Below are 25,553 nucleotides of genomic sequence, written 5' to 3'. Positions count from 1 at the left end.
TTTATTCACTGTCAGAACTATTTTCCTAAAAAGTGTGTAAAAAGATGTACACATTTACCAAATCATTTGCGTAACCAATGTACTTTGTCATGTTATTACAGGATAATTCATTTATTATGTATAAAACTAATTCAATTTTTGCTTGGCACTTACCTTAACGGAAATATGCAATATTACTGAATCACACTGGCAGTAAGATGTCAATTCATTGAACTCTATTCTAAAGAGAATGAAATGGGATGCACAACAGTTCACGAAAATAACTATAAATATAAAAGCTTTAATAGGCGTTGATACATTCAAATACTATATAAGGCAGGTACTCAGTAACAATCTGAGAACACAGTGCATATGACAGAACCTGAATAGTTTGGACAGTTGAAGTCAAACATCTTAAAACTTTATAAAACTGAAATTCACTTATAATCACTCTGCACCAGCAATCAGTAGTAATATTCCTGGAGAAAAATGTCCACTACCTTTATTCACAGTAATTTACAAAGTACGGAAATAGGGAGGGGGAGGGGGGGGGGAGAGAGAAAGAGATAGAGAGAGAGAGAGAGAGAGAGAGAGAGAGAGAGAGAGAGAAGATATGGGGGGATGGGATGGGACAATGGGACAAACAACAGTTTGGAAGAGGGGTAGACAAACAATAAATAAGGGGAGAGGCAGTACGTAGCAGAACAAAAGTTTTACGCTAAGATTTGTGAAAATTTATCAGAATTATTTCTTTTTATTACAGCAGCCAGTTTTCTGATGACCAGAGATATGATGCTTTTTTTGTATCATGTATTCGATGGTAGTTTCATATTCTTCCTTCTGCACAAATTTTAAGTTTATTTTTGTGAGTTATTATTCATGTAACTACAAGGAAAATAGTTACCAAATTTTTGGTATCTGAGCAGTGTTACAATTAATTTAATGTATGGGTGCAGAAGATATATAAAAAAGTGATCTTTGAAAATCTGACTAGAAGTCTTTTTATTTCAGCAGTCTGTATATAATGATAAGTATAGATTAACATCAACAATATTTATTAAGTCAGTGTAAACGAAGTATCGTAATAACTGATTCAAAGCACATTTCATTTAAAAATGTTTTCACATTCATTTGACTGTTCCCTTTCCCAATTCTCTCCTATACTGGTAGCTGCCCACTAAAGAGGAAAAACTTTATTATATAATTTCAATTTTTTTTTTTTCATCTTCCCATATGACGAAAGTGCATTCCACTTATGAAAATGCTGAATTCATCCAAATTATTCAGACTGTCATACACTTCTTTATTACAGGTTCTTATAAAGCATCTATATTTAATAGTTTACAATGCAATCAGAAGTCAATAATTAATGGTAAACAACATAAAACTTTCAGGATCTCATATGTTGCATATACACATGGAATCTGAACCACTGAAAGACAATGTGTACAAAAAAGATGAACATAAAATGGGCAAATTAAAACTAAAACAATTACAGACATTCTCTCTCTCTCTGTCCCCTCTCACTCATGAAGTACTATTTGTAGATTTCACTGGTACTGGTATGTAAAAAATAGATGTTTATAGCACACTGCTCAAAATTTCCCATTGTACACATTCGTACATGTCCTTAGGCACAAAGTAATAAATGGGGAAACGCAACCTTGGAAGATCATGGAAATTGGACAGAACTTCCAAGAAACAGCACTATCACATCATACACAAAACAAATTATTACAATGGACAATTTGTAATGAAACAAATAAAACAACATGCAAAATATGCAATCACTCAAGTCCCAACGTCCAATTGATCCCCTGCACAAGGAACAAAATTAGTGGTTGCCATGCAACCAGCCATCTCAGCCAGTCGAGTAGCTGTCCATAGAGAACATGGGGTCTTTCCCATCTGATTTTTGTTAAGGATTAGTACATGTAATTAGACAGTATTGAAAACTGTAGTATCACATCTCAATAAAAGTAAATTTGTTTTTCACTTATATTGTTTTGTTAGCGGACTTACAAGATTCCTGTTACCACACTCCATATGAAAAGAGAAGATTCCTAATACTTCACAAGACTTTTGCCAGCTTTCAGTCGTGTAGTGCAAATGGCTGCCACTAATACTGACTAAAAACCACAGTCACCTAGATCTGTGGCAACACTGAGGCACTGCCGTTGAAATTTGAACATCATTTTCCACAATTAGTCATAGCAGACAAAGACAATGGTAACTATCTCAAATATTTTAGGATGGACATACTATAATCAGAGTATACTGACACTTCACTTTTTTTAACAATTAGCATGTGGCTGACTTAATATTAGGGCACTTGCAGGAAAGGGAAAGTGCAGTGGACGTAATAACCAGCTACAATTATTTTCCTCAGTACTGAACGTATATTTATGATACCTGCAAAGTCTGTGTGGCCTACAGATGTTGTAGTCTCCACTGTAACTGCTAAATGGCAGTAGTGGCTTCACTGGAAAATTTCTTCCTTACTGAAACCTATGTTAATGTTGCTTGCTTTGTAGGCTTCACCTGACATTCGAGTTCTCTGTTTTGTGTGCTGTTGTGTTGATTTTGTGTACAAAATGTGAGAGAAGAAACATTTAGAGCAAATTATTTATGAAGTACTTGATGAGTCTACAGATGACAAAAATGGAGTATTTTACAACAATCTAGATTATACGTCATCTGAAAATAGTGGTAAGTCAAGATTTGTTTGAAGCTGACTTGCTGCATACATTTATCTTATTATTTTCACAGATATTGTTCTTATGAATTTTTCTCCTGCAGATATACCAGGAAATGAATCTGAGCATGATTAATCTTCTACATCTACACCTATTCAGAGTAGAAAGTAGGTATAAAAGTGACTCTGATGACGTCTGGATCAATGACTTCGTTGTGACAAGAAGGTTCTGTGAAAGTGAGCGCAATGGTGCTGATACTTCTGCGGCATTTCAGTAGATAGTCAATTCTGATGAATGTATAGTCTTATTTGGCTTTTAATTAATATGCCGCAATTCATAATTTATGTTACATATAAGTTTCTTTAAATTTAACTGCATCAAGACCACTACAAATAATTACAGTATTGATCTGGTGCTTAGGGTATTTATGTTATTGTATTATGAATTTATGTCTTATAAACTTGGGTGCTACTTCGTAACATATATGGCACGCCAACATTTTATGAAGTGGAGGTGTGCGAGTTAACGAGCATTGTGCTCTTATTTAAATATATGGCTGAAAGAGTCAGCCTACAGGAATTGTGAAACGAACCCTGTCGTCCAGGACCGTGTGCCACAAAGGGCGCAGATTCACCTCCGTCCCACATTGCATAGGTTAAGTCACTGTCAGTATCATGCAAATGTAGTGCTTCAACTGTCATCCCTTCAGCACCAGGACACAAGCAGACTCCTGCAAATTTTTCTTGCTGCTCTTGATGTATATACAAAAGCATCACGTCCCTCTCTGTGTACTTCTTCCCTGTGACACTGCTTATGGTTAAATAAATTAGTTTCAATTTAGTGCAGTAAATATATGTGCATACTTCCTCCACTGGCTGACATTTTACCAATTTTGGTCACAAGGAGTAGAATTTTATGAGACGAATTTTTTAATCTGTGTTCTCTTTTCTCATTAGGAGGTATGTTTCTCTTATTGATCTTGTCATGTATCTTTTACATTTTTTACTTACACCATTTTCACTAACAGAAATAACATCAGCCTGAATAGGATTTTGCCTGCTGCAGCCTTTGCCATCATCATCATCATCATCATCATCATCATCATCATCATCATCATTCGAGAGCAACATTAAGTGTATAATCTTGCATCTTGCAGTAGGAATCTGGGAAAACCCAAATACATTTTTCATTCTTTATTTTACGAGCTTTTTGAAACCAAATAATGTGAGGAAGTCGGTATGTATTTCTATATTTTCTGCTTGGAGTAGCTATCTTGTATCAGTGTCAGTAATCGTACTTTCTCAGTATAGGTGGCTGCCAAGATAGCAATGTTTAGGTTTTGAAACCGCACATCACACTGGGTGCACATGTCACTACCTTCAGGTTCTGCACCAGGTGCATCTGCATTACATGCTTCACAAAGTTTTGAAGATGTTGCTTGTGTAAAATTTATTTCAAGTTCTTCCACTTTTCTTTATACATACCATCCTTCGTGTGCTTATCATCTTGTCTGGGTGTTTAAGGCAGAATACATTAGGGGCTACAACAGAAATGCTAACATTCAAGGCATAAACAACTTCACACCCAGTAATATAGACATCTGCACTGTCTTCTTCAGTTTCACACTCTGATTATGGTGATCGTTTAGGTATGTTATCACTATATTTATTGTTGTAGCGAGTATGGCATTTCTTGCACAGTGGATGTCGTGGTAACGCAGTTACTTGTGGACCAAGATATTTCTGCAATGCCCCTGACAGATTTCCAACAACTGTGAATTGTTTTTCACTCTTCTTAAACACCACCTTCTTGTGCCTTTCTTCATGGCCCACACACCTAACCCTTTTACGTTAGTATTTCCTCACTGACACTGTATCTAACAAAAAGTTCAAACAAACACAAAACTCTATGCAGAATGATTCATGGGCTAGTTCTTATTCGATTATTAAAAACAGAAAAAGGCTGGAAAGAGTGCTGCCAACAAGTTTATTACACACTAGAAATTCAGTGACTGAAATATGCAGAATGTTGAAAAGTTTCTAACACTTCACACAGACAAATTTTGCCAACTTTGATTGCAATAACTATTAACACATTAACCAAACACTATATAGTGCAATTTTGATAACTTTTGTGATGAGGGCTTCTGAGTAAATAAATTGTAAAAACTTGTAAAAATGCATTTCTTTAAATTTTTTGTAATAACTGTTTAGATAACACGGATAGCTGGAGCAGAGAAAATTTTGTTTATAACTGAATCAGAGGAATGTGGTAATACAACAAGCAAATTAGCATTCTGTGACTTTCCAAATTAGGAAAAAACCAAGAGTACAAAAAAATTAAAATTTTTGTATTTTCTTCTTAAATTTTTAAGTTAAAAGAAAGCCCTTGTGTGTGTGTGTGTGTGTTTGTGTGTGTGAACTAAATCTGAATACCTAAAGAGGCACAATAAAAAGATTTTCACACTTTAAGCTTTCGGCCAATAGCCTTTGTCAACAACAGAAACACATATGCGCACACACACACACACACACACACACACACACACGCAAACACGTGTGTTTGTGTGTGTGTGTCTATTGTTGACAAAGACCATCAAGTGTGAAAATCTTTTTGTTGTGCTTATCTGTGACAGCATCTCCACTACATCGTGAGTAGCAACTATCCTTCTCATAATATTGTTACACTCCATCCTGGATTTTCGATTGTTTAATGTCTGAAGAGGGAGCTTTAAAGCAAAACATCTGCCAGGTCTCCAGTACTTTTGCTTTATTAGTTATGTTTTCTTTTAGTTTTCTAGTGTTTTAAGACTTACTTACACAATTTACGTTTCTCAAATGACTATACCATTCACAAAAACCAAGATAAATTGAAAATATTTTATTGCTTAATACCTGTAACATAGAGGTCTAACATGTATTTTTCCAGAGAAATTCATGATCATGACTTGCCATGTCCTGTATGATTTTAAGATGAAAGTGCCCTACTTACATAGTTTCAAAAAACAGTATTAAGTAAAGAACCTAGAGAGAAATGACAATAATAGCCCAATTACAGCATGCACAGAAGCATTTAAATATGCATTCTTCCTCCTCTCCACAACTGACTGGAATGGAAATAAATCCTAACATGAGATACTATGCCACGTAGGGCCTATTAACGGCTATGCACTTCATAGTGGTTTGTAGAGTACCTATGTGGATGTAGAACACAGAGCGGTTTACAGAGTACATATGTTGATGTAGAACAGCTTTACCACCAGATTTGTCCACAGAATGACGTATGGGGGTGGAGGTTTGGAAGTACCACAGGCATAGGTTATTGCAGAGGTTGATGAGTGACAGGATACCATTTTAGTGGATGACGATGCAATTATGGATAGGTTGCCATCTTACCTCAGAGTCCAAAGAAAGATAACCAAAGCTCTGGAATATAATGTGGTAGAGATTTTCAAGACCTGGTGATATTAGGCATGTAGGTCAGTAGCTGCTTCGCAGTGGTAATAAGTTTATTGGAATCTTAAGTGATTTGTTTACTAAACAATTTAACAGGCTACTGTTATGTCTGTAGCTTTTCAGATAAGATTGTACGCACATTTGGATAACTTCTACGAGGAGCATTCAATAAGTAATGCAACATGTTTTTTTTTTCCAATACCGCATATTATTCCTCACTCTTTGGACTATGGAACCATATTTTTTAACATAACCTCCATTCATTGTGAGGCCTTATGCCACCTTACTGGAAGGACCTGTATGCCTGCACATTATCACCACTCTCCTGGTTGACATTAGAACCAACGTCTTGTTGCATCAATAACCATCATCCACATACTGCTTCCCATACAGTGCCAGACAGATGGAAACCAGAATGTGCAAGATCTGGGTTGTACGGTGGATGAGGAAGAACAGTCCAATGAAGATTTATGAGCTCCTCTCAGGTGCACAAACTTGTGTGAGGTATTGCATTGTCACTGAGAAGAAGAGGTCCATTCGCATTTTTATGGGGGACAAACATGCTGAAGTCATTTCTTCAATTTCCTGAGGCTAGCACAGCTGTGTGGGGCCAGCCAACAGGTGAGAGACCAAAACGAGTTTATGTGATCTCGTTGCGATGAAGACAGATGCCTTACCCAATGACTCAATGTGGTTTTGTTCACTGCCAGGTCTCCACAGGCATTCTCCCTGCGCCTATGAATATCTGCGATGCTCAGGTTGTCTGTGAAAAGCAACCCAATGACAGCTCTCTACCTGGAATGCACCTCTGTAACAAATGTCTTTTTGATGGCTACGTATAGTGCCGACACCTATAGGAACTTCATAAAATTATAGGGACTGAAGCGAGAATATTCCACAATGTCCCGCAACAAATTTAGCATTTTTTCAACTGAAACTGGCTGAGAACAAAAATGTGCTGCATTACATATTGAACGTCCCTTGTACTCACAGATACCAAAGAGTGATGGGAATGAATGATAGATGTCAAAATTGGGGCTACCAGTGAGAATCATAAATACATTTAGATAGTATGTGCCCCTCTCTCCTCAGTGGTGAACTTTGAAAGCAGTTGCCAGTTTTTCTCATCTATATCTGGTTTTAAGCTCTGAGCAACTTCCCATGTTAACACTACACAACGAAGCACCACAATTAATGTTATTTATATGGTTTCTCAATATTAATGTGATGATTATAATTTAACATTCTGATAGGTGAAAGTCCAACAAAGTTTGTAACATTGTATTTTCAGTTATTTCTGCAGATATTACTTACAAGCAACAAAATTATCTTCAGTGCATTAACTGGTTCACCATTCATATAGAATGGAAGACAGCACTTCAATGGAAAGCACTTTGTTTTCACACAAATCATCAAATAATTGTGAAATGTTTTTATGCTGTTATTAGAAATGACATAGACAAAACAATGTTATGATGACTTAAGAGAATACATGGGAAATTCTTGACTATTAATAAAATAGTTCTATTCAAGGAAGCCCATATGATAGTCTGCAGGGGGGGCTAGATCTGGGGATATAAGGTATTTTTAATACTTTTGAAGACAATTGGTGACTTGTAAGTAACCGTAAAAAACTTCCAGTTCCCACCCTGTTAAAAACCTGTGTAATACCGATTTTTAAATCATTTTCTTGAAAGGAAAAAAATCTGATTACACTATTTTTTCAGTTCCCTGAGAGCTGGGGGGGGGAGGGAGGGGGGGGGGCGGGGGGCGGAACAACAACAACAACACTGTGAGATATGCACCCTCGAACATAAATGCAAATGCTAGCCAAGCCTGCAGGTTGCACTGTTATACAGGGTGTTCGAAAAAGAGTGTTGAATGCTTTGAGACCTGGTAGTACTCATCAAAACAAGAAAAATAAGTCCAATGAACACTGGTCTGGAAACACATACTTTCTGAAATAAATTTGTTTACAGTAAGGGCTGTGTGATGCTTGGTTGTGGACATTAGCACATTCATTGTACTGGCGTTCCATCAAATGTATCGGATATTATGATATGGTTATAATAGAGGGGAAACATTCCACGTAGGAAAAATATATCTAAAAACAAAGATGATGTGACTTACCAAATGAAAGTGCTGGCAGGTCGACAGACACACAAACGAACACAAACATACACACAAAATTCAAGCTTTCGCAACAAACTGTTGCCTCATCAGGAAAGAGGGAAGGAGAGGGAAAGATGAAAGGATGTGGGTTTTAAGGGAGAAGGTAAGGAGTCATTCCAATCCCGGGAGCGGAAAGACTTACCTTAGGGAGAAAAAAGGACAGGTATACACTCGCACACACACACATATCCATCCACACATATACAGACACAAGCAGACATCTCACAAGCAGACTTATTTAAAGACAAAGAGTTTGGGCAGAGATGTCAGTCGAGGCAGAAGTGCAGAGGCAAAGATGTTGTTGAATGACAGGTGAGGTATGAGTGGCGGCAACTTGAAATTAGCGGAGATTGAGGCCTGGTGGATAACGAGAAGAGAGGATATATTGTAGAGCAAGTTCCCATCTCCGGAGCTCGGATAGGTTGGTGTTAGTGGGAAGTATCCAGATAACCCGGACGGTGTAACACTGCGCCAAGATGTGCTGGCCGTGCACCAAGGCATGTTTAGCCACAGGGTGATCCTCATTACCAACAAACACTGTCTGCCTGTGTCCATTCATGCAAATGGACAGTTTGTTGCTGGTCATTCCCACATAGAATGCATCACAGTGTAGGCAGGTCAGTTGGTAGATCACGTGGGTGCTTTCACACGTGGCTCTGCCTTTGATCGTGTACACCCTCCGGGTTACAGGACTGGAGTAGGTGGTGGTGGGAGGGTGCATGGGACAGGTTTTACACCGGGGGCGGTTACAAGGGTAGGAGCCAGAGGGTAGGGAAGGTGGTTTGGGGATTTCATAGGGATGAACTAAGAGGTTACGAAGGTTAGGTGGACGGCGGAAAGACACTCTTGGTGGAGTGGGGAGGATTTCATGAAGGATGGATCTCATTTCAGGGCAGGATTTGAGATCCATCCTTCATGAAATCCTCCCCACTCCACCAAGAGTGTCTTTCCGCCGTCCACCTAACCTTCGTAACCTCTTAGTTCATCCCTATGAAATCCCCAAACCACCTTCCCTACCCTCTGGCTCCTACCCTTGTAACCGCCCCCGGTGTAAAACCTGTCCCATGCACCCTCCCACCACCACCTACTCCAGTCCTGTAACCCGGAGGGTGTACACGATCAAAGGCAGAGCCACGTGTGAAAGCACCCACGTGATCTACCAACTGACCTGCCTACACTGTGATGCATTCTATGTGGGAATGACCAGCAACAAACTGTCCATTCGCATGAATGGACACAGGCAGAGAGTGTTTGTTGGTAATGAGGATCACCCTGTGGCTAAACATGCCTTGGTGCACGGCCAGCACATCTTGGCGCAGTGTTACACCGTCCGGGTTATCTGGATACTTCCCACTAACACCAACCTATCCGAGCTCCGGAGATGGGAACTTGCTCTACAATATATCCTCTCTTCTCGTTATCCACCAGGCCTCAATCTCCGCTAATTTCAAGTTGCCGCCACTCATACCTCACCTGTCATTCAACAACATCTTTGCCTCTGCACTTCTGCCTCGACTGACATCTCTGCCCAAACTCTTTGTCTTTAAATAAGTCTGCTTGTGAGATGTCTGCTTGTGTCTGTATGTGTGTGGATGGATATGTGTGTGTGTGCGCGAGTGTATACCCGTCCTTTTTTCCCCCTAAGGTAAGTCTTTCCGCTCCCGGGATTGGAATGACTCCTTACCTTCTCCCTTAAAACCCACATCCTTTCGTCTTTCCCTCTCCTTCCCTCTTTCCTGATGAGGCAACAGTTTGTTGCGAAAGCTTGAATTTTGTGTGTATGTTTGTGTTCATTTGTGTGTCTGTCGACCTGCCAGCACTTTCATTTGGATATTATGATATCTTAGTCACAGTACTCTACTACTGTTAGGTGGTCTGCAGTCAGTTTTATGTTATGGGTCATGTTGTACGCAATGTTAGTTTTCATCATGTTTGTGTGCCTTATTATACAGTACTGTCACCTCTGGATATGTATCGAGGTGTTTTACCTTCTTCCAAATGCAAATTCACTTGTATGTTACTGTTTTGCACTGTTTGTACCTAAAAATGGTGTAGTATAATTACATTTTCTCTCTTCCACCATTTGTTAGCAATGGAAGCCTGCTACTCGACAAGTGAAATGGCAGATACGATATTCTGCCATAGTACAACAAATGGACGTAGCCTGCGAGCCCGTGCCCTCTATGCTAAAAAATATCCCCATGCAGGGTACCCACTGATAAGCTGTTCAGCAGACTTTCCCAGCATCTGAGGGAAACAGGTACCCTTGCACCTTGGAAGAGTGACAGTGGAAGGCCCCACACAGTCCGCATGCCTGACACAGAGGAGTGTGCACTAAGTTCAGTGGGAGAAAACCCTCTCACCAGCATGTGATGATTAGCAGCAGCAGAAGGCATGTCTCATTCTCTTATCTGGGGATGGGGAGGTGGGAACTTCATGAATAACTGCTGTACCCTTATCATCTATAGCACATTCAGGCCCTAAGGCCACAGGATCATCAAAGCACACATTGGTTCCATCAATGGCTGTTTCAGAAGTGTACCGCAGATTGACTGGTCACATCCAAGATTTTATTTACCGATGATGCAGGGTTCACAAAAGACAGTGTTGTGAATGTGAATTTCCATAACTAGCATGTATCAGCAGATGTAAATCCCCAAGCAATTCAGAAAAATGGCATCAACACTGGTTCTCAATGAACGTAAGGGCAAATGTACTTGGCGATAGATTAATAGAACCATATGTGCTACCACAAAGATTAACTGGGGTGCGTTATCTGGAATTTATCATTAACGTATTGCCTACTTTGCTGGAGGCTGTGCCATTGCAGCAACAAATAAAAATGTGGTTCATGCATGATGATGCACCAGTACACTTTCGCCACAATACGCGCAAACATATGATAGATGCCAAGGGGCGGGGGGGGGGGGGGGGGGGGGGCATACCTTGTCTTGTTTGTTCCCCAGACCTCCATTCCCTGGAAGGAATTAGCCTATGTTATGCCAATCAACAACCTGAGGACACTATAGGGTCATGAATCAATGCGTGCCAGCATGTACAACAACAACCAGTTCTACTTCAAAGGAAGCTTCATTCCTTACAAAAGAGGGCAGAGGGGTGCATCATCATGAATGGACGCCACGTTGAACGCTTCCTGTAAAGACGTGTTTATCACAGGCAGTATGCATTTCCGGACCCATGTTTACTGGACTTCTCTAAGAAAGTATGTATTCCCAGACCTATATTTATTGCACTTAGTTTTCTTGTTTCAATGAGTGTTATCACCTCCCAAAGTATTCAACTTTTATTTTTGAACACCCTGTATTTGACCGCAGACTGCACCTGTGTGATGTGCTCAATACATTGCAAGTGTCTCACAGTCAGAGGTAAGTGAATTTGATTGTGGACAAACTGTTTGTGCTCATACAGAGGGTGCTTACATAACTAAGGTAGTTGAAGTGTTTGGGGATTTCAAGTGGCACCGTATTGAAGATTTGTACCACATAAACGGAATAGAAGCTTTCGAAATGTGGTGCTACAGAAGAATGCTGAAGATTAGATGGGTAGATCACATAACTAATGAGGAGGTATTGAATAGGATTGGGGAGAAGAGAAGTTTGTGGCACAACTTGACTAGAAGAAGGGATCGGTTGGTAGGACATGTTCTGAGGCATCAAGGGATCACCAATTTAGTATTGGAGGGCAGCGTGGAGGATAAAAATCGTAGAGGGAGACCAAGAGATGAATACACCAAGCAGATTCAGAAGGATGTAGGTTGCAGTAGGTACTGGGAGATGAAGAAGCTTGCACAGGATAGAGTAGCATGGAGAGCTGCATCAAACCAGTCTCAGGACTGAAGACCACAACAACAACATACAGAAAGTGGAGAAACATCATTCATTAAGCTAGAACATGGTGAGAGTGTGTGCAGAGTGATTGTGACAGGTGATCATTGAAGAGGATTGTGACAAAAGATAAGAGGACTCCAGTTACATAAGTCACTGTACAACTAAAAGTTGCACTTGCGGAACACTGTCAGCACAAAAAAACCCAAAGGGAGCTCCATAATCAGGGAACTGCAGCGCGAACTCGAATTCCCAAACCACTCATCAGCAATGTGACTGCCCTTAAAAGGAAATTGTGGTGCTGAAGCCATGAAACATAGACTGTGGAGCAATAGAAGACTGTTGTTATATTGTATGAGTCTTGTTTCACACGGTTTCCAACTTCTGGCCATGTTTACATCCCATAAATGAAATGTGGTAGGTTATGGTGATGGTTTGGGCAGCCACATCGTGGTACTTCAAGGGCCCTGTGATTACTTTGCAAATCCAAATTACCACTAAGGATCATGTACTCATTTTGACTCATCAGGTCCAAACCACGGTACAATGTCTGGTCCTCAGTGATTATGCTCTTTTCGAAGACGATAGGTCACCTGTTCACATTACTCATATCATGCACGGCCAGTTATGTGAGCATGACGATGAACTATTGCAACTCCCCTGATCACCAAAGTCACCACATTTCAATATTATTCAGCCTTGGCAGAGAAGGGTGTGTGATCCCTATCCAGCTCCATTATTTTTACCTGAACTTACCCCTATTGGGGGGGACGCAAGTCCAGGCCCCATAGTCACGAGCGTCTATGTGAACAAGGGTGCTCTAATCTTTGTCTGTGAAGGAATGGAAACAGTGGACAGGCTTAAGGAGTTAGTGCCCAAGATATATCAATGGGAGAGTGCGGAGCTTCGGGTCAAGACAGTGACTGAGCTCTTCAAGACTGCAAATATATCAATTTGGGCACTGAAACTTCTTAACGATACTCCTCCAGAGACTGTCTGAGAGAGCAAATGTGCAGAAACAAAAGATCTTGAGAGAGGACTGGAGGGTAGTCAACTAAAAGGTGTGGAGGAAGTCAATGACAAATTCCTGAGGGCAATACAAGAACAGGAACTGAAACTGTACTTAAAGAGTGCTCACAGGTTACCGTCAGGATAACCAAAGACATCAGAACTGACCATGGCGGCAGGTTGGCGGATTTAAGTGTTGCAGATCACCTGCAAGACAGTAAGGGGGTAACTGCTGCCCTGAGTCATCCAATGGGACACTATTTGACCTTTTATATTGATATGGCTACTGTCAAGTTATCAGTTATAATGAATGGGCACAGACAGAGGATGTATACTGGCAAAACACAACATCCTGTTGCAGAGCATGCTACACAACATGACAATTGGGACCTCAGTGTCAGTTTCACAACATGAGCCATTTGGGTTCTTCCACCAGATACCAGTTTCTCAGAACTCCGCTAATGAGAACTGGTGTTACACCATTTCCTTGGTTCTCACCACACATCTGGCATTAATTTATATTAAGTTCTTCGGTCTCAGCATTTCTTCTCAGTAACTATTCCATTCTTCACCCCTTATAGTTTTCTATGTCTTTTATTTTCTTACCTGTCTGTTTTTCCCTGCCCTCCACCTCAATCACATACAATGCATTTAGCTTTCCGCTCTTATTAGCTCTTTGTCAGTAATCTCTATCTTGCTTACTACCCTATCTTCCACCTATTAAGCTCTTAGGTTTTCAAATTTCATCCAGTGTAGTTCTCAACGGTCTTTCCTTCTCATTCTGTCTGATAGGTCTCACCTGACCCGGGGTTCGGGCAACTTTTCCGAACTCTCCTGATTTCCTAAACCTCACAAGTCCTTTTCCTTCCTCTTCAACCCTTTTGCCAGAAGTAGTAGTAACTGGCTCTGAAAGCATGCACATTTACTTAACCTTTTATATATGTTTTCTCTTGCTGCTGCTGCTTCTTGGTGAGTAGATTGTTTTATCTATCCAGTTACATATTCCATGTATATCAGTTCAGAGAATATGCTAAGTAGACCATGACCAATAGGAATCGTAGCAAAACAGACTGAGACTCACATGAGACTCACATAGGAGAAACCTAAACCCGTGCCTGTCCAAAGTCAAAACCTCAAAAAGGAATCCAATATGTCTTGAGGAAATGGTAGATGAAGTGAAATTGCCGTATGATCTTTTACTTAAACTGTCATATCAGCAGGAAATGCACAAACAGGAATGAACCTTGGTGTAACAATAACCTGCAATTGTAAAGGAAGCAGGTAAGAAGACTGTTTAACACTGGAAGCAGGAAAGGACGATGGACAAACTATTGGGAGGCCCTTGCTAAATACAACTTTGCAATTAAGCAAGCGAAACTATCATCCTGGGAAGTATTCTGTGAGAAAGTGGAAGACACAGCTACATGTGCCAGAGTTCATAAAATCCTCACAAGAATACTAACCAAACCAGGACCCACTCAAAGGAAGAAAGATGGTGAGTATAAAAGGTCAGCACATCAGATGCTGGATGTGCTCCTCAAGACTCAACCTCCCTCATTGCACTCTGGCAGATAACACAGGCCAAGATTCAATCCATGGGAGGTACTGGTTTACAGGAAACAAAAGGGAGATCCTGCCAGAGAGTGTGTTGATTCCAAAAAATTCCAATGTTTCAACCATTCAAGTCACAAGGCCCTGATGGAATATTTCCAGCTCCGCTGCAACAAGCAAGAGAGGGACTACTAAGATTGCTATGCAGACTGTTTCGAGTCAGCCTAGAAGCAAGAGTCATTTCTAATGCTTGGAGGACGGTGAATTGACCACAACAAGGCTGAGAATGTGAGACCAGCCTATCCTTTCTCCTAAAGACATTAGAAAACTGTTTAAGGAGCATGTTAGGAAGGGGAGGTTAACTGAGGATCCTCTACATATAAACCAACATGCATATCACCCAGAAAAATCATGTAAAACAGCACTTCACCACCAACTTGTGGGGAAGGTGGAAAATTCTGGGAATTGCTCTCTGCACCTTCCTGGATACTGAAGGGGCTGCATGTAGGTGGATTAAAATCATGCTGAGTACACTAAAGGAGGAAGCCAACAGGTTCAAAGAGAAAACGGTGATCAACATCATCAAAGGGTATCCACAAGGAAAGGTTCTGTCCTCACTACTGTGGAACAAGAGATGAACAAACTCATTGAAGAGTTAAATACAAGACGTTACTTTTGCCATAGATACACATATGATTTGGTCATAGTAGTTCTTTGCAAACTTGCTAATGCTGTTAGAACAATGGCACAATGAGCACTGAGAATTGGGTCAAAACTGGTGCAGCAAACAGGATCTATGGGCCAGTTCCAAGAAAACTTTTGTACTGTTCATGAGGGATCATATCCACGACACCATTACTGGAATCTCAAGCACTTTGACAAAATTATACCAGCAGAGGGGGTAGTGAAGTATCTAGGGGTAATCCTGGATGTGACATTATCTTGGACACCACATATAAAGAACATGTGTTTCAAGGCAAAATGTACTCATATATGCACTAGAAGGGCCTGTGGTAAAAATTGGGGTCGAAGCCCCAAGAGCATGTACTGTATATACATCATTGTAATAAGCCCTCTGATAATTTATGGAGCTACAATATGGTGGAATAAAGTGCAACAGAAGGTTACTGCTAAGGAGCTTGGCAAGATTAAGAGATTGGCCTGCTTAGCCACAGCAGGTAGAAGTACAGCAGCAGCACACCCACTGCTGGCATGGAGGCCAAGTTGAAAATGCCACCATTACACCTTTGGTTTACAATGGAGACACCAGCAGGGGGATACAGACTAAAAACTGTAAATAACTGGGGACCTTTAGGAAATCCAGAAACACTAACCTATATAATGCGTAAATATCAGAATAGCTGTGAAACTGGCAACTGACTATACAAACACTTCCAGCTGCTTCAATAAACCTTTCAAGGTAGTAAGTGGAAGTAGAGAGCAATGACAGACATAATCTGGTTTACTGAAGGATCAAAAACAGATGAAGGTGGAGGAGATGGGGTACAGCCTACACTAGATTATATATATATATATATATATATATATATATATATATATAGAGAGAGAGAGAGAGAGAGAGAGAGAGAGAGAGAGCAATGTGCAGCCTCTTGGGAAGCTGGCCATGGAATTCCAGCCAGAAATATCTACAACCAGAGTGCATTTGGAGGAGACTCTGTGAATGGTGCTACAAGGATCATGGCATCTATATTCATTCAGTGAGCCAAGCAGTTCTGAAACCTCCTGAACCCTGCAATATGATCAAAGATGACACATGTCATTGCTAAATGCCATGAAGCCCTTATGAGTTGTGAGGCTAGTGGGAAGCAACGGGATAAACCAGCTGTGGATGCTTGGTCATACAGGAATCAGTGATGATGAACAGCTGACAGGATGGCCAGGACAAGTCTAATGACTCCATTTGGTGGTAAACTCAGAAGAAAAACTTCAAACAGCCAAGATCACTAGTAAAGCTTTTATCCTGATAACCAGTTTCAGTAAGACTACATTATCATCTATCTTCATATCTGCGACAGATAGAACCAAGTCGATAGGGTAATAAGTTTACAAGTCAAGCATAACAATGTACAAAATTAATTATCCATATACTTGGAAAAGTAAGATACCTTCTGCTCTACAAATTTACGTAATCCCCCCATCTGGGCCATGTATCATGTCATAACAAATACAAAAGTGAAGATCATGAAGATCACTAGACATAGGCATGTCAAATTTAAAATAAACAACATGTATAAACATGGTCTTTACATGCATATTCACGATGAGACACGATATATAGCATAGATGGAGGAAATTAAATGAATTTGTAGAGCATAATGTATGTTATTTTTCCAAGTGTATGGACAATTAATTTTGCGCGTTGTTATACTTGACTTGTAAACCTATAGTCCTGTCAACTTAGTTCTGTCCATTGCAGATCTGAAGATGGTAACTTAGTCTTACTGAAACTGGTTTTCGAAAGAAATGTTTTACTAGTGATCTTGGCTTTTTGAAGTTCTTCTTCTGAGTTTATTACACTGCAGATCGCCCCATTCTGGCACAATGTAAGGAATATATAATCCATTTGGTAGACCGAAACCTATCCTAACCATCACTAAATCCTGTGCTGGGATAAGAGACATGTTAAAGTCAAGATAGGACTGATGACTGACCATGGGAACTTCAAGCTACACCTACACATGATGGGTATAGAGAAAAAAGTCCCCAAGTGCAGACTAAGTGATGAAGGGGGATGAGATCAATTACATACAATCTTTCAATGTGAAGTACTGGGGACCACAATACAAAGGTCATTAATTTCTGAAGAAGCTGGGTCTAATAACAAACAAGTAAAAAGCCTCCTACTACTTTTAAAAGCTGCTGGCTGGCTGTACTACAATTACTGGAAGAGACGCCAAACAATAAAATGAGTTTGGATTCCAGCATCAGTGTTCTTTTGTCTTCCTGCATTAGTCAGTCAGTCAATGGCCCTAACACACTACACTAGTGCACACCCGAAATTACTTCAGTGTCTATCAATTCTCTCCACTCAGGATACTGTACCACATTCTGCTGTCAAGAAGTCTTCTGTTTTGTTGCGAACGTGGTACACATTTAATATGAAAATAAAGGCAAATTGGTAAAGTTATTTATAAGTGTAGAAATTCATTTGGTTACTTATAAGCATGGTTCTTTGGATATCACACGTGAAAAGAGTTAGCTGAGTTCATTATGACGAGTTTACAGGATAAATAAGAATTGCTCTATGTAAAACCTTTTAAGTTTGAACTCGGGCATATGTTCTGGAGGAATGGGTGGACGTGTGGAAAGCAAGGTGTGCAGATAGAAAAGGAGAAACACGCAGAGAGCTAAGAGAGACGCGTGGCCAGGAGACGGGCCAGGTGCGTGGCCAGGAGGCGAGATGGGTGCGGGGGAGCGGCATTTGGGGGCAGGAGAGGGGCGTGATAACAGGAGAGGGACATGGGGATGGGAGAGAGGGGGTACGAGAGGGGCGTGATAACAGGAGAGGGACATGGGGATGGGAGAGAGGGGGTACGAGAGGGGCGTGATAACAGGAGAGGGACATGGGGATGGGAGAGAGGGGGTATGAGAGGGAAGGAGGGAGTGAATGTGAAGGGGGGGGGGGGGAAACAGAAATGAAATGCATGTTACTTTGGATCTGTTGTCTGGCACTTACCAGTATAGACACTAAATCCATGCATTGTTTCAAATGTTTATCAACTTGGTGTCCAGAAGTTGTCCCGCAATTGCGAGGCTCCAAAACTAATGCTGTAAGTAGTCTCTTCATTCCAATGTATCAGTTAACCATGCCACCAGCCCCAAAGTCAATACAGCTCAGTTTTTTTGCTTTTTCTATCACTCAGCTTTGGGCTCCCGAATAAGGAAAGTTTCAGTGGTACACAAACATTTCTCAATTTATGTGGCATCCAACACCAACTATATCAAAAAGAAACTTCACTAAAGAAATATTTAGTACTGCTGACACACATACAAAAAAAGTACATAAAGCCTGTTCTACATGACTGACCTTCAGGTCAAAATCGACTACTCGAAGCGTGTCCGCCTTTCGTGCCTGTGTGTGAATCAGCAAAAGTGTGTCTACAACATCAAGGATCTACAGACTGTCAAGTGTGAAGTTCTAAATTTCCTAATATGCTGTATACTACGCATGCACAGAAACACAGGATTCTGGTAGCGTCTGCAAATATCAAAAGTTATAACCTATCCTGATCGAGCTCACTCCTATTATAGAAAATGATTTTCTGCTTCTGTGCCTTCCTAACCTTTATTGCATTGATTTCTTTGTTTTTGTGGAAAATCAAAAATTTACTTAAGATCCTAGCATTTTTCTTACTAGTGTTCTCCTACAAGACAGACAAAATATCTGAAAGCTGTAAGTATTTATGTTTTACACAGAAAATACCTATACTATGCAAAAATAAGAATGTAAACAACATATGAACAAAGTTTTAACGAAAATTATTTCAACAGTGAAAGAATCAGATTTACTGGATGAGAAAAATAATTTTCGTTGTTATTTGGCACTTAGCGAGAAAACAAGTTACAAAGCTTAAAGCAAAAAGGCACTATTTACTGTGTTCTACACGTTGTCTGATGTATTTGCAAGTACATATTTTCTTGAGCAAATACATGCAAATGTTCTGAAATGTTTGGATGACATTTTTCCTATTCTTTCAGTTCTCAGGAGTGTAGAAAATTTACCACACAAGTGTTGACAAGAACTTCCACTACGAATTCTGCTTTGGTCATTAATAAACTCTACCATCATTGCTCTTTTTACATTCTGTTACGTATTTCGATTTTTCCATAAAAGGATAGTCCCTCATAACCTCACTTTCACCATTCACATACCAAACTGCACAGCAGACAGCACTCACATCACCGCCAATTTTGTCGCTGATGTGTGAACAAAAATGACCACTCAAAACAAACAAGAGGTAGTACAGGAAAAGAAAGCTAGGGGTGCTGTACTCTTTGTCTTGAGTAGTCAATTTAGAAAACAAAAGTCGACTGTGTAAAAGCGGCTTAAGATTATCCCAACTTTCAAAACTATTAGTTCTTTCATTGGGGAGGAGAGTGCTAGGTAACACGTGCAGGACAGAATTGTGCATCAAAACAGGGAACAAAGAAGCTACTTCATTGGCAGAATGAGACAGGTGCAAAATAACAAACATATGCATGTATTTGCTCGAGAAAATATGTACTTGCAAACACATCAGACAATGTGTAGAACACAGTAAATAGAGCCTTTTTAGTTGATTCTTTGTAACTTGTTTTCTTGCTAAGTGCCAAAGACACACACACACACACACACACACACACACACACACACACACACACACACACATTTACTTGCCATTAGTGTACATATAAGTAAAAACGTTTAATTTTTAAATTATTATAAATTAAAGGATACGGGTTACAGAACATCCTCTTTAAGTCTACCTTCTCCTTACAATATGGACAAGTCTGTTTCTTACCCACAATGCACCATCCACGGATGCAAAATTCATGGAATCTGTATTCATAGTTAAGGCTTAAATAATGAGTTACATTGCAGATACATCAATGATATTCTAATTACATGTAGAATACAGAAAATTAAAACATTCGTGGAATAATAAATGACTGCTTTTTATCCAAGTAACTGCTGTTCCCTTATAATAGACGAAGATCTATTTAAAAAAAATATATATTCAATGGTGTTGTTCTGGAGTACTTTTATTTATGTATCCAGTGTTCTCTGAAAACATACAAGTGCGCTGAAAGCTCACCAACCAATTCATTTAATGTACCATAGGAAGTTAACAAATGATGTTAACATGAGCGGGACAGAATTGTCTATCGAAACAGGGAACAAAGAAGCTACTTCACTGGGGGAATGAGACATGTGCAAAATAACAAACGAATTGTACAAGGAAAAAAATGTACCACTGGAGGGCAAGGAAATACACAAAGTGAAGCAAAGGAGATGGAAATAACAATGGACTGTAAAAATATGTGAAATCATTTAGGGAACTTGTTTCCTTTATTAACAAGGACTGCAAAAATTCAGTTTCACATTTGAGAACATTTATAACAAATTGTAACTATAAACAATGGAAAATCCAAGTAGAAATATCAACGGTGTAGGAAAAGATGGATTGCTAATTACCATAAAGATGACATGTTAAGTTGCAGAGAGGCACAATTAAAAGACACACAAAGCTTTTGGCCACAGCCTTCATCAGCAAGAGAGAAACAGAGAAACACACACCATTCATACACACAAGCAGGCATTCTGGCCGGCCTGCACTGCCAGAGATGGGAGTCATGTGTGCGTGAGCTGTGCTTGCTTGTGTGTATGAATGGTGTGTGTTTCTCTCTTTCTCTTTTGTTGATGAAGGCTGTGGCCGAAATCTTTGCACAAGTGTCTTAATTGTGCCTGTCTGCAACTTAATGTGTCTTCTTTACGATAAGTAGCGATCAGTCTTTTCCTACATTGCTAAATTGAACTTATGGTGGAAGTTAAATTTGGCAGGGAACAAAGGGAGAAATAAACAGGGCTTACAGACAGGTAGGTGGAAGTGTGCCATGGGGGCACATTTTGATATCGATAGTTCTCATTCATTATTAGCCTTTTTGGTCATAATAGCTTCTTGAGCGGTTTGTCGCCTGCAGAGTGCAGGTTTGTGGACCAGCATTTAAAGCAGGAGACACTCTCGAAGTGACGAGCAGTTGAGTGGTGTGCCAGACAATGGATGCAGAAAATGCTGTGATGATGTGGCCAACAGTATCCTTGGCCCTCTGCTGAAAGTTGCGTTCTGGTCACTGTGGACTTGGTCCATGAAGATTGCTTGTTGAAAAAGCCAGCCCTGCATGCTGCATGGAACCTGACTTGTTCTCAGGATTTGAATTTGCAAGAATGTCCATTGAGATGCCGGATTGGGTTCCTCTCTGCCAGTTTCAAGAAACGGATGCAGGGGCATCTGGTGAATAACGTCTCTTAGTTCCTGATTCTTAGCAAACTTAACTGATGTCAAATGGCTCTCAACTTAAGCTTCAAACCGCAAGAAATTATGGTGATGGTCCAATAATCATGTGCACGATTATGTTTTATCGTACAGTGGATATTCCAACTTGCACAATGGCTATTCTAACTTGCCATCCTGGTTATCCACTGTGACATGTATGGTATCACACAAGTTACGTGTCTGTGAACATGTGTGACTAAGCTAGTGGTGCTCAAGCTGTCTGACTAAGTTTAGCCATACCTACAATTAAAATTTATTATTTATTCTGGAATCAGGTGCTTCATGCACAACATTCGCCTTTTTCAAGCGTATTTACAGCGTCTATTTCTGTTGTAAATGCAAATTGTTAATTAACAACAGAAAATCCAGGATGTCTGTGGATGGCAGTCACCACTACATAGACAGAAACTCTAACTAAAGGCATTTATCGTATCAAGGCTTCTTTAGCTGGCCCCACAATATAAACAACAGATACATCAAGCTATCCTGCAGCATACAAACCACTAATTAACAATTTGATAAAGGATACTTGCTACTTACCATACAGCACTGATAGGCAAAACAAAAAGACTGTCAGAAAACGAGCTTTCGGCCAACAAGGCCTTTGTCGGAGATAGAAAACACACACACACACACACACACACACACACACACACACACACACGTGCATGTGACTGCAGTCTCTGGCTGCTGAGGCCACACTGTGAGCAGTTGTGTGTGATGGAAAATGCAACCAGATGGTGGATGTTAAGGAAGAGGCCAGGGCACGGAGGGGGAGTGATAGCAGGGTAGGGGTGGGCAGATATACAGTGCTGCTTGTGGGAGCATACACGGAAGAGGTGGAAAGTAGGGCAGTTAGGTGTAGTTGGGAGGTTAGATGGAAGGTGGGGGGTTAGCACAAAAGGAGAGAGGTAAAAAGAATTTACATGCGTTGGTGGAATGAGGACTGCGTAGTGCTGGAATGGGAACCGGGAAGGGGATAGAGGGTAAGGTCAAAGACTAAAGAAGGTTGAGGCCAGCAGAGCTGTGGGAAAATAGGATAGATAGCAAGGAGACTCCCCATATATGCAATTCAGAAAATCTGGTGTTGGTGGGAAGGATCCAGATGGCACAGGCTGTGAAGCAGTCATGGAAATGACGAACGTTGTGTTGGGTGGCTGCTAAGCACTGCAGTGGTTAGCTGTTTCTTAGCGACAGTTTGTCAGCAGCCATCAATGGGATAGAAAAATTGTTAGTTGTATGCCCACATAGAATGCAGCACAGTGGTTGCAGCTTAGCTTGTAGATCACATGACTGGTTTCACAGGTAGCCCTGCCTTTGATTGGATAGGTGATGCTTGTGATGGGACTGGAGTAGGTGGTGGTAGGAGGATGTATGGGACAGGTCTTGCATCTACATCTCTTAATGGGATAGCCATGAGGCAAGGGGTTAGGAGGAGGAGTTGTGTGGGGATGGATGAGGATATTGTGTAGGTTCAGTGGGGGCAGTGGAATACAACTGTGGGAAGGGTGGGAAGGATAGTGCGTAGCACATTAAAATGGCTCTGAGCACTATGGGACATCTGAGGTCATCAGTGGTAGGACATTCTTCATGGCAACCGGTAGTCGAAACCCTGGCGGAGCATGTTATTCAGTTGCTCCAGTCCTGGGTGTACTGAGTCACGATGGGAATGCCCCTCTGTGACTGAACAGTGAGACTTTGGGAGATGGTGGGTGACTGGAAAGATAAGGTGTGGGAGATCTGTTTTTGTAAAAGGTTGCGAGGGTAACTGCGATCTGCAAAAGCCTCAGTGAGACCTTTGGTGTATTTTGAGAGGGACTGCTCATTACCACAGATGCGATGGCCACAGGTGGCTAGGCTGTATGGAAGGGACTTTTTGGTGTGGAATGGGTAGTAGCTGTCTAAGTGAAAGTATAGCTGGTGGTTGGTAGGTTTGATAAGCACAGAGGTACTGATGTGCCCATCCTTGAGGTGCAGGTCAACATCAAGGTAGGTGGCTTGTTGGGTTGAGTAGGACCAGGTAAAGCAAATGGGGGGGGATGTCGAGATCCTGGAGGAATGTGGGCAGGGTGTCCTCACTCTCAACCCAGATCACAAAAATGTCATCAATGAATCGGAACCAGGTGAGGGGTTTGGGATTCTGGGCGTTTAGGCAGGATTCCTCTAGATTGCCCATGAATAGGGTGGCATAGAATGGTGCCATGTGAGTGACCATACCCATACCCCAGATTTGTCTGCCTTCGAAGGAGAAGTATCTGTAGGGAGTTCATAGTTGGTCTTGGCGATTAGAAAGGAGGTTGTACGTTTGGAATGTGTTGGGCATTGGAAAAAGGTACTGTTCAATAGCAGTGAGGCCATGGGCATTAAGCACTTTAGTGTAAAAGGAGGGGCATCAACAGTGATGAGCAGAGCACAGATGGAAACAGAACAGGAACTATGGAGAGTCAGTGGAGGAAATGGTCGGTACCTTTTATATAGGACAATAGGTTGCATGTAATAGACAAAACGGGTTGGTTTACGAATGCAGAGCTTCCCTCAGTAGGGCCACAATGACACATCCTGGGTGGTTAGATTAATGGACTTCAGGAAGAGTGTAGAAGGTAGGATTGTGGGGAGTGCTAGGGTTAAGGGGGGGGGAGGAGAGAGAGAGAGAGAGAGAGAGAGAGAGAGAGAGAGAGAGAGAGAGAGAGAGAGAGAGACTCTGGGGAGAGGTTCTGGGATGGGTTTAAGGATTTCAGGAGAGACTGGAGATGCTGCTGGAGTCCTCAAAGGGGTCACTGTGGCATAGTTTGTAGGTGGATGAAACTAACAGCTGGCGGAGTCCTTCTGCCAGGTAATCCTTGCAGTTCAAAACAACAGTGGTGGAGCCTTTGTCAGCAGGTGGGGTTATAGGTTTGGGATCAGTTTTTAGGTGGTGGATTGCATCTCTTTCCTTGGCTGTAACATTAGTTTGCATGTTGTGGATTTTGGGAATGATTCTGAGGCCAGGTTCAAGGTTAAGAAATTCTCTAAAGCTAACATGGGGTGATGTAGACGCAATCAGGGTGGATAGTGAACTGAGTCAAGGTTCAGCATTGCACTTTGGGTGAGTCCGATTGGCAGGGTTGGAGGGGCATGTTTCCATTGTAGGGACCAGGAAAAGGAGAGGAGGTCTTTAACAAGTCCTGCGTGACTGAATGTGGGAGTGGGGCAAAGGGTAAGGCCTTTGAAAGGAACTAATTCTTCTGCGGGGCTACAGCATTTGGAGGAACGGTTTGTAATTTTATTTTGGGTCTGTTCAGATTCTGGATTCTGTATGGTGGTGGGAGTGAGTTTTTGAGGGTGAGGTAAATGTAGATCTGCACAAAGTAGGGTTTCTCAGTTATAAGAGCATGTGGGAGAGGTTTAGAGGTTGCTGTAGAAGTGGTGGATAGTGGCAAGGCAGGAATAGGAAGTGAACAGGGTGGACAGTTTTTTGAGCTGGCATTGTGCATGTTGCTCTAGTTTCCAGAGGGCAAAGGTTTCAATGTGTGCTATGGGATCCAGGAATTTGGAATGCCATAGCAGGAGAATTTTACAAAAAAAAAAAAAAAAATGGTTCAAATGGCTCTGAGCACTATGGGACTTAACAGCTGAGGTCATCAGTCCCCTAGAACTTAGAACTACTTAAACCTAACTAACCTAAGGACATCACACACATCCATGCCCGAGGCAGGATTCGAACCTGCGACCGGAGCGGTTGCGCGGTTCCAGACTGAAGCGCCTAGAACCGCTTGGCCACACCGGCCGGCGGAGAATTTTACAGATGGAGAG

General features: G+C 41.1%; 1 protein-coding gene across 1 annotated transcript in view; it reads right to left on the bottom strand.

Moving 5' to 3' along the window:
• Positions 1 to 264: 264 nt before the first annotated feature.
• LOC126199171 (RING finger protein 121) overlaps positions 265 to 25,553 on the bottom strand; it is a 108,859-nt gene continuing 83,570 nt past the window's right edge. Inside the window, exons 7-8 of the mRNA XM_049935930.1 lie at positions 20,165 to 20,266; positions 265 to 1,887 (exon numbers count right to left, since the gene is read on the bottom strand). Of these exons, the coding sequence (XP_049791887.1) occupies positions 1,767 to 1,887; positions 20,165 to 20,266 (223 nt within the window). The 3' untranslated portion in view covers positions 265 to 1,766. The remainder of the gene's footprint in view (positions 1,888 to 20,164; positions 20,267 to 25,553) is intronic.

Source organism: Schistocerca nitens, chromosome 8 (assembly GCF_023898315.1).
Source record: "Schistocerca nitens isolate TAMUIC-IGC-003100 chromosome 8, iqSchNite1.1, whole genome shotgun sequence".
Lineage (NCBI taxonomy): Eukaryota > Metazoa > Arthropoda > Insecta > Orthoptera > Acrididae > Schistocerca > Schistocerca nitens.
The sequence above is the reverse complement of the archived record's forward strand: the minus strand, read 5'-3'. Positions and strand labels throughout refer to the sequence as shown.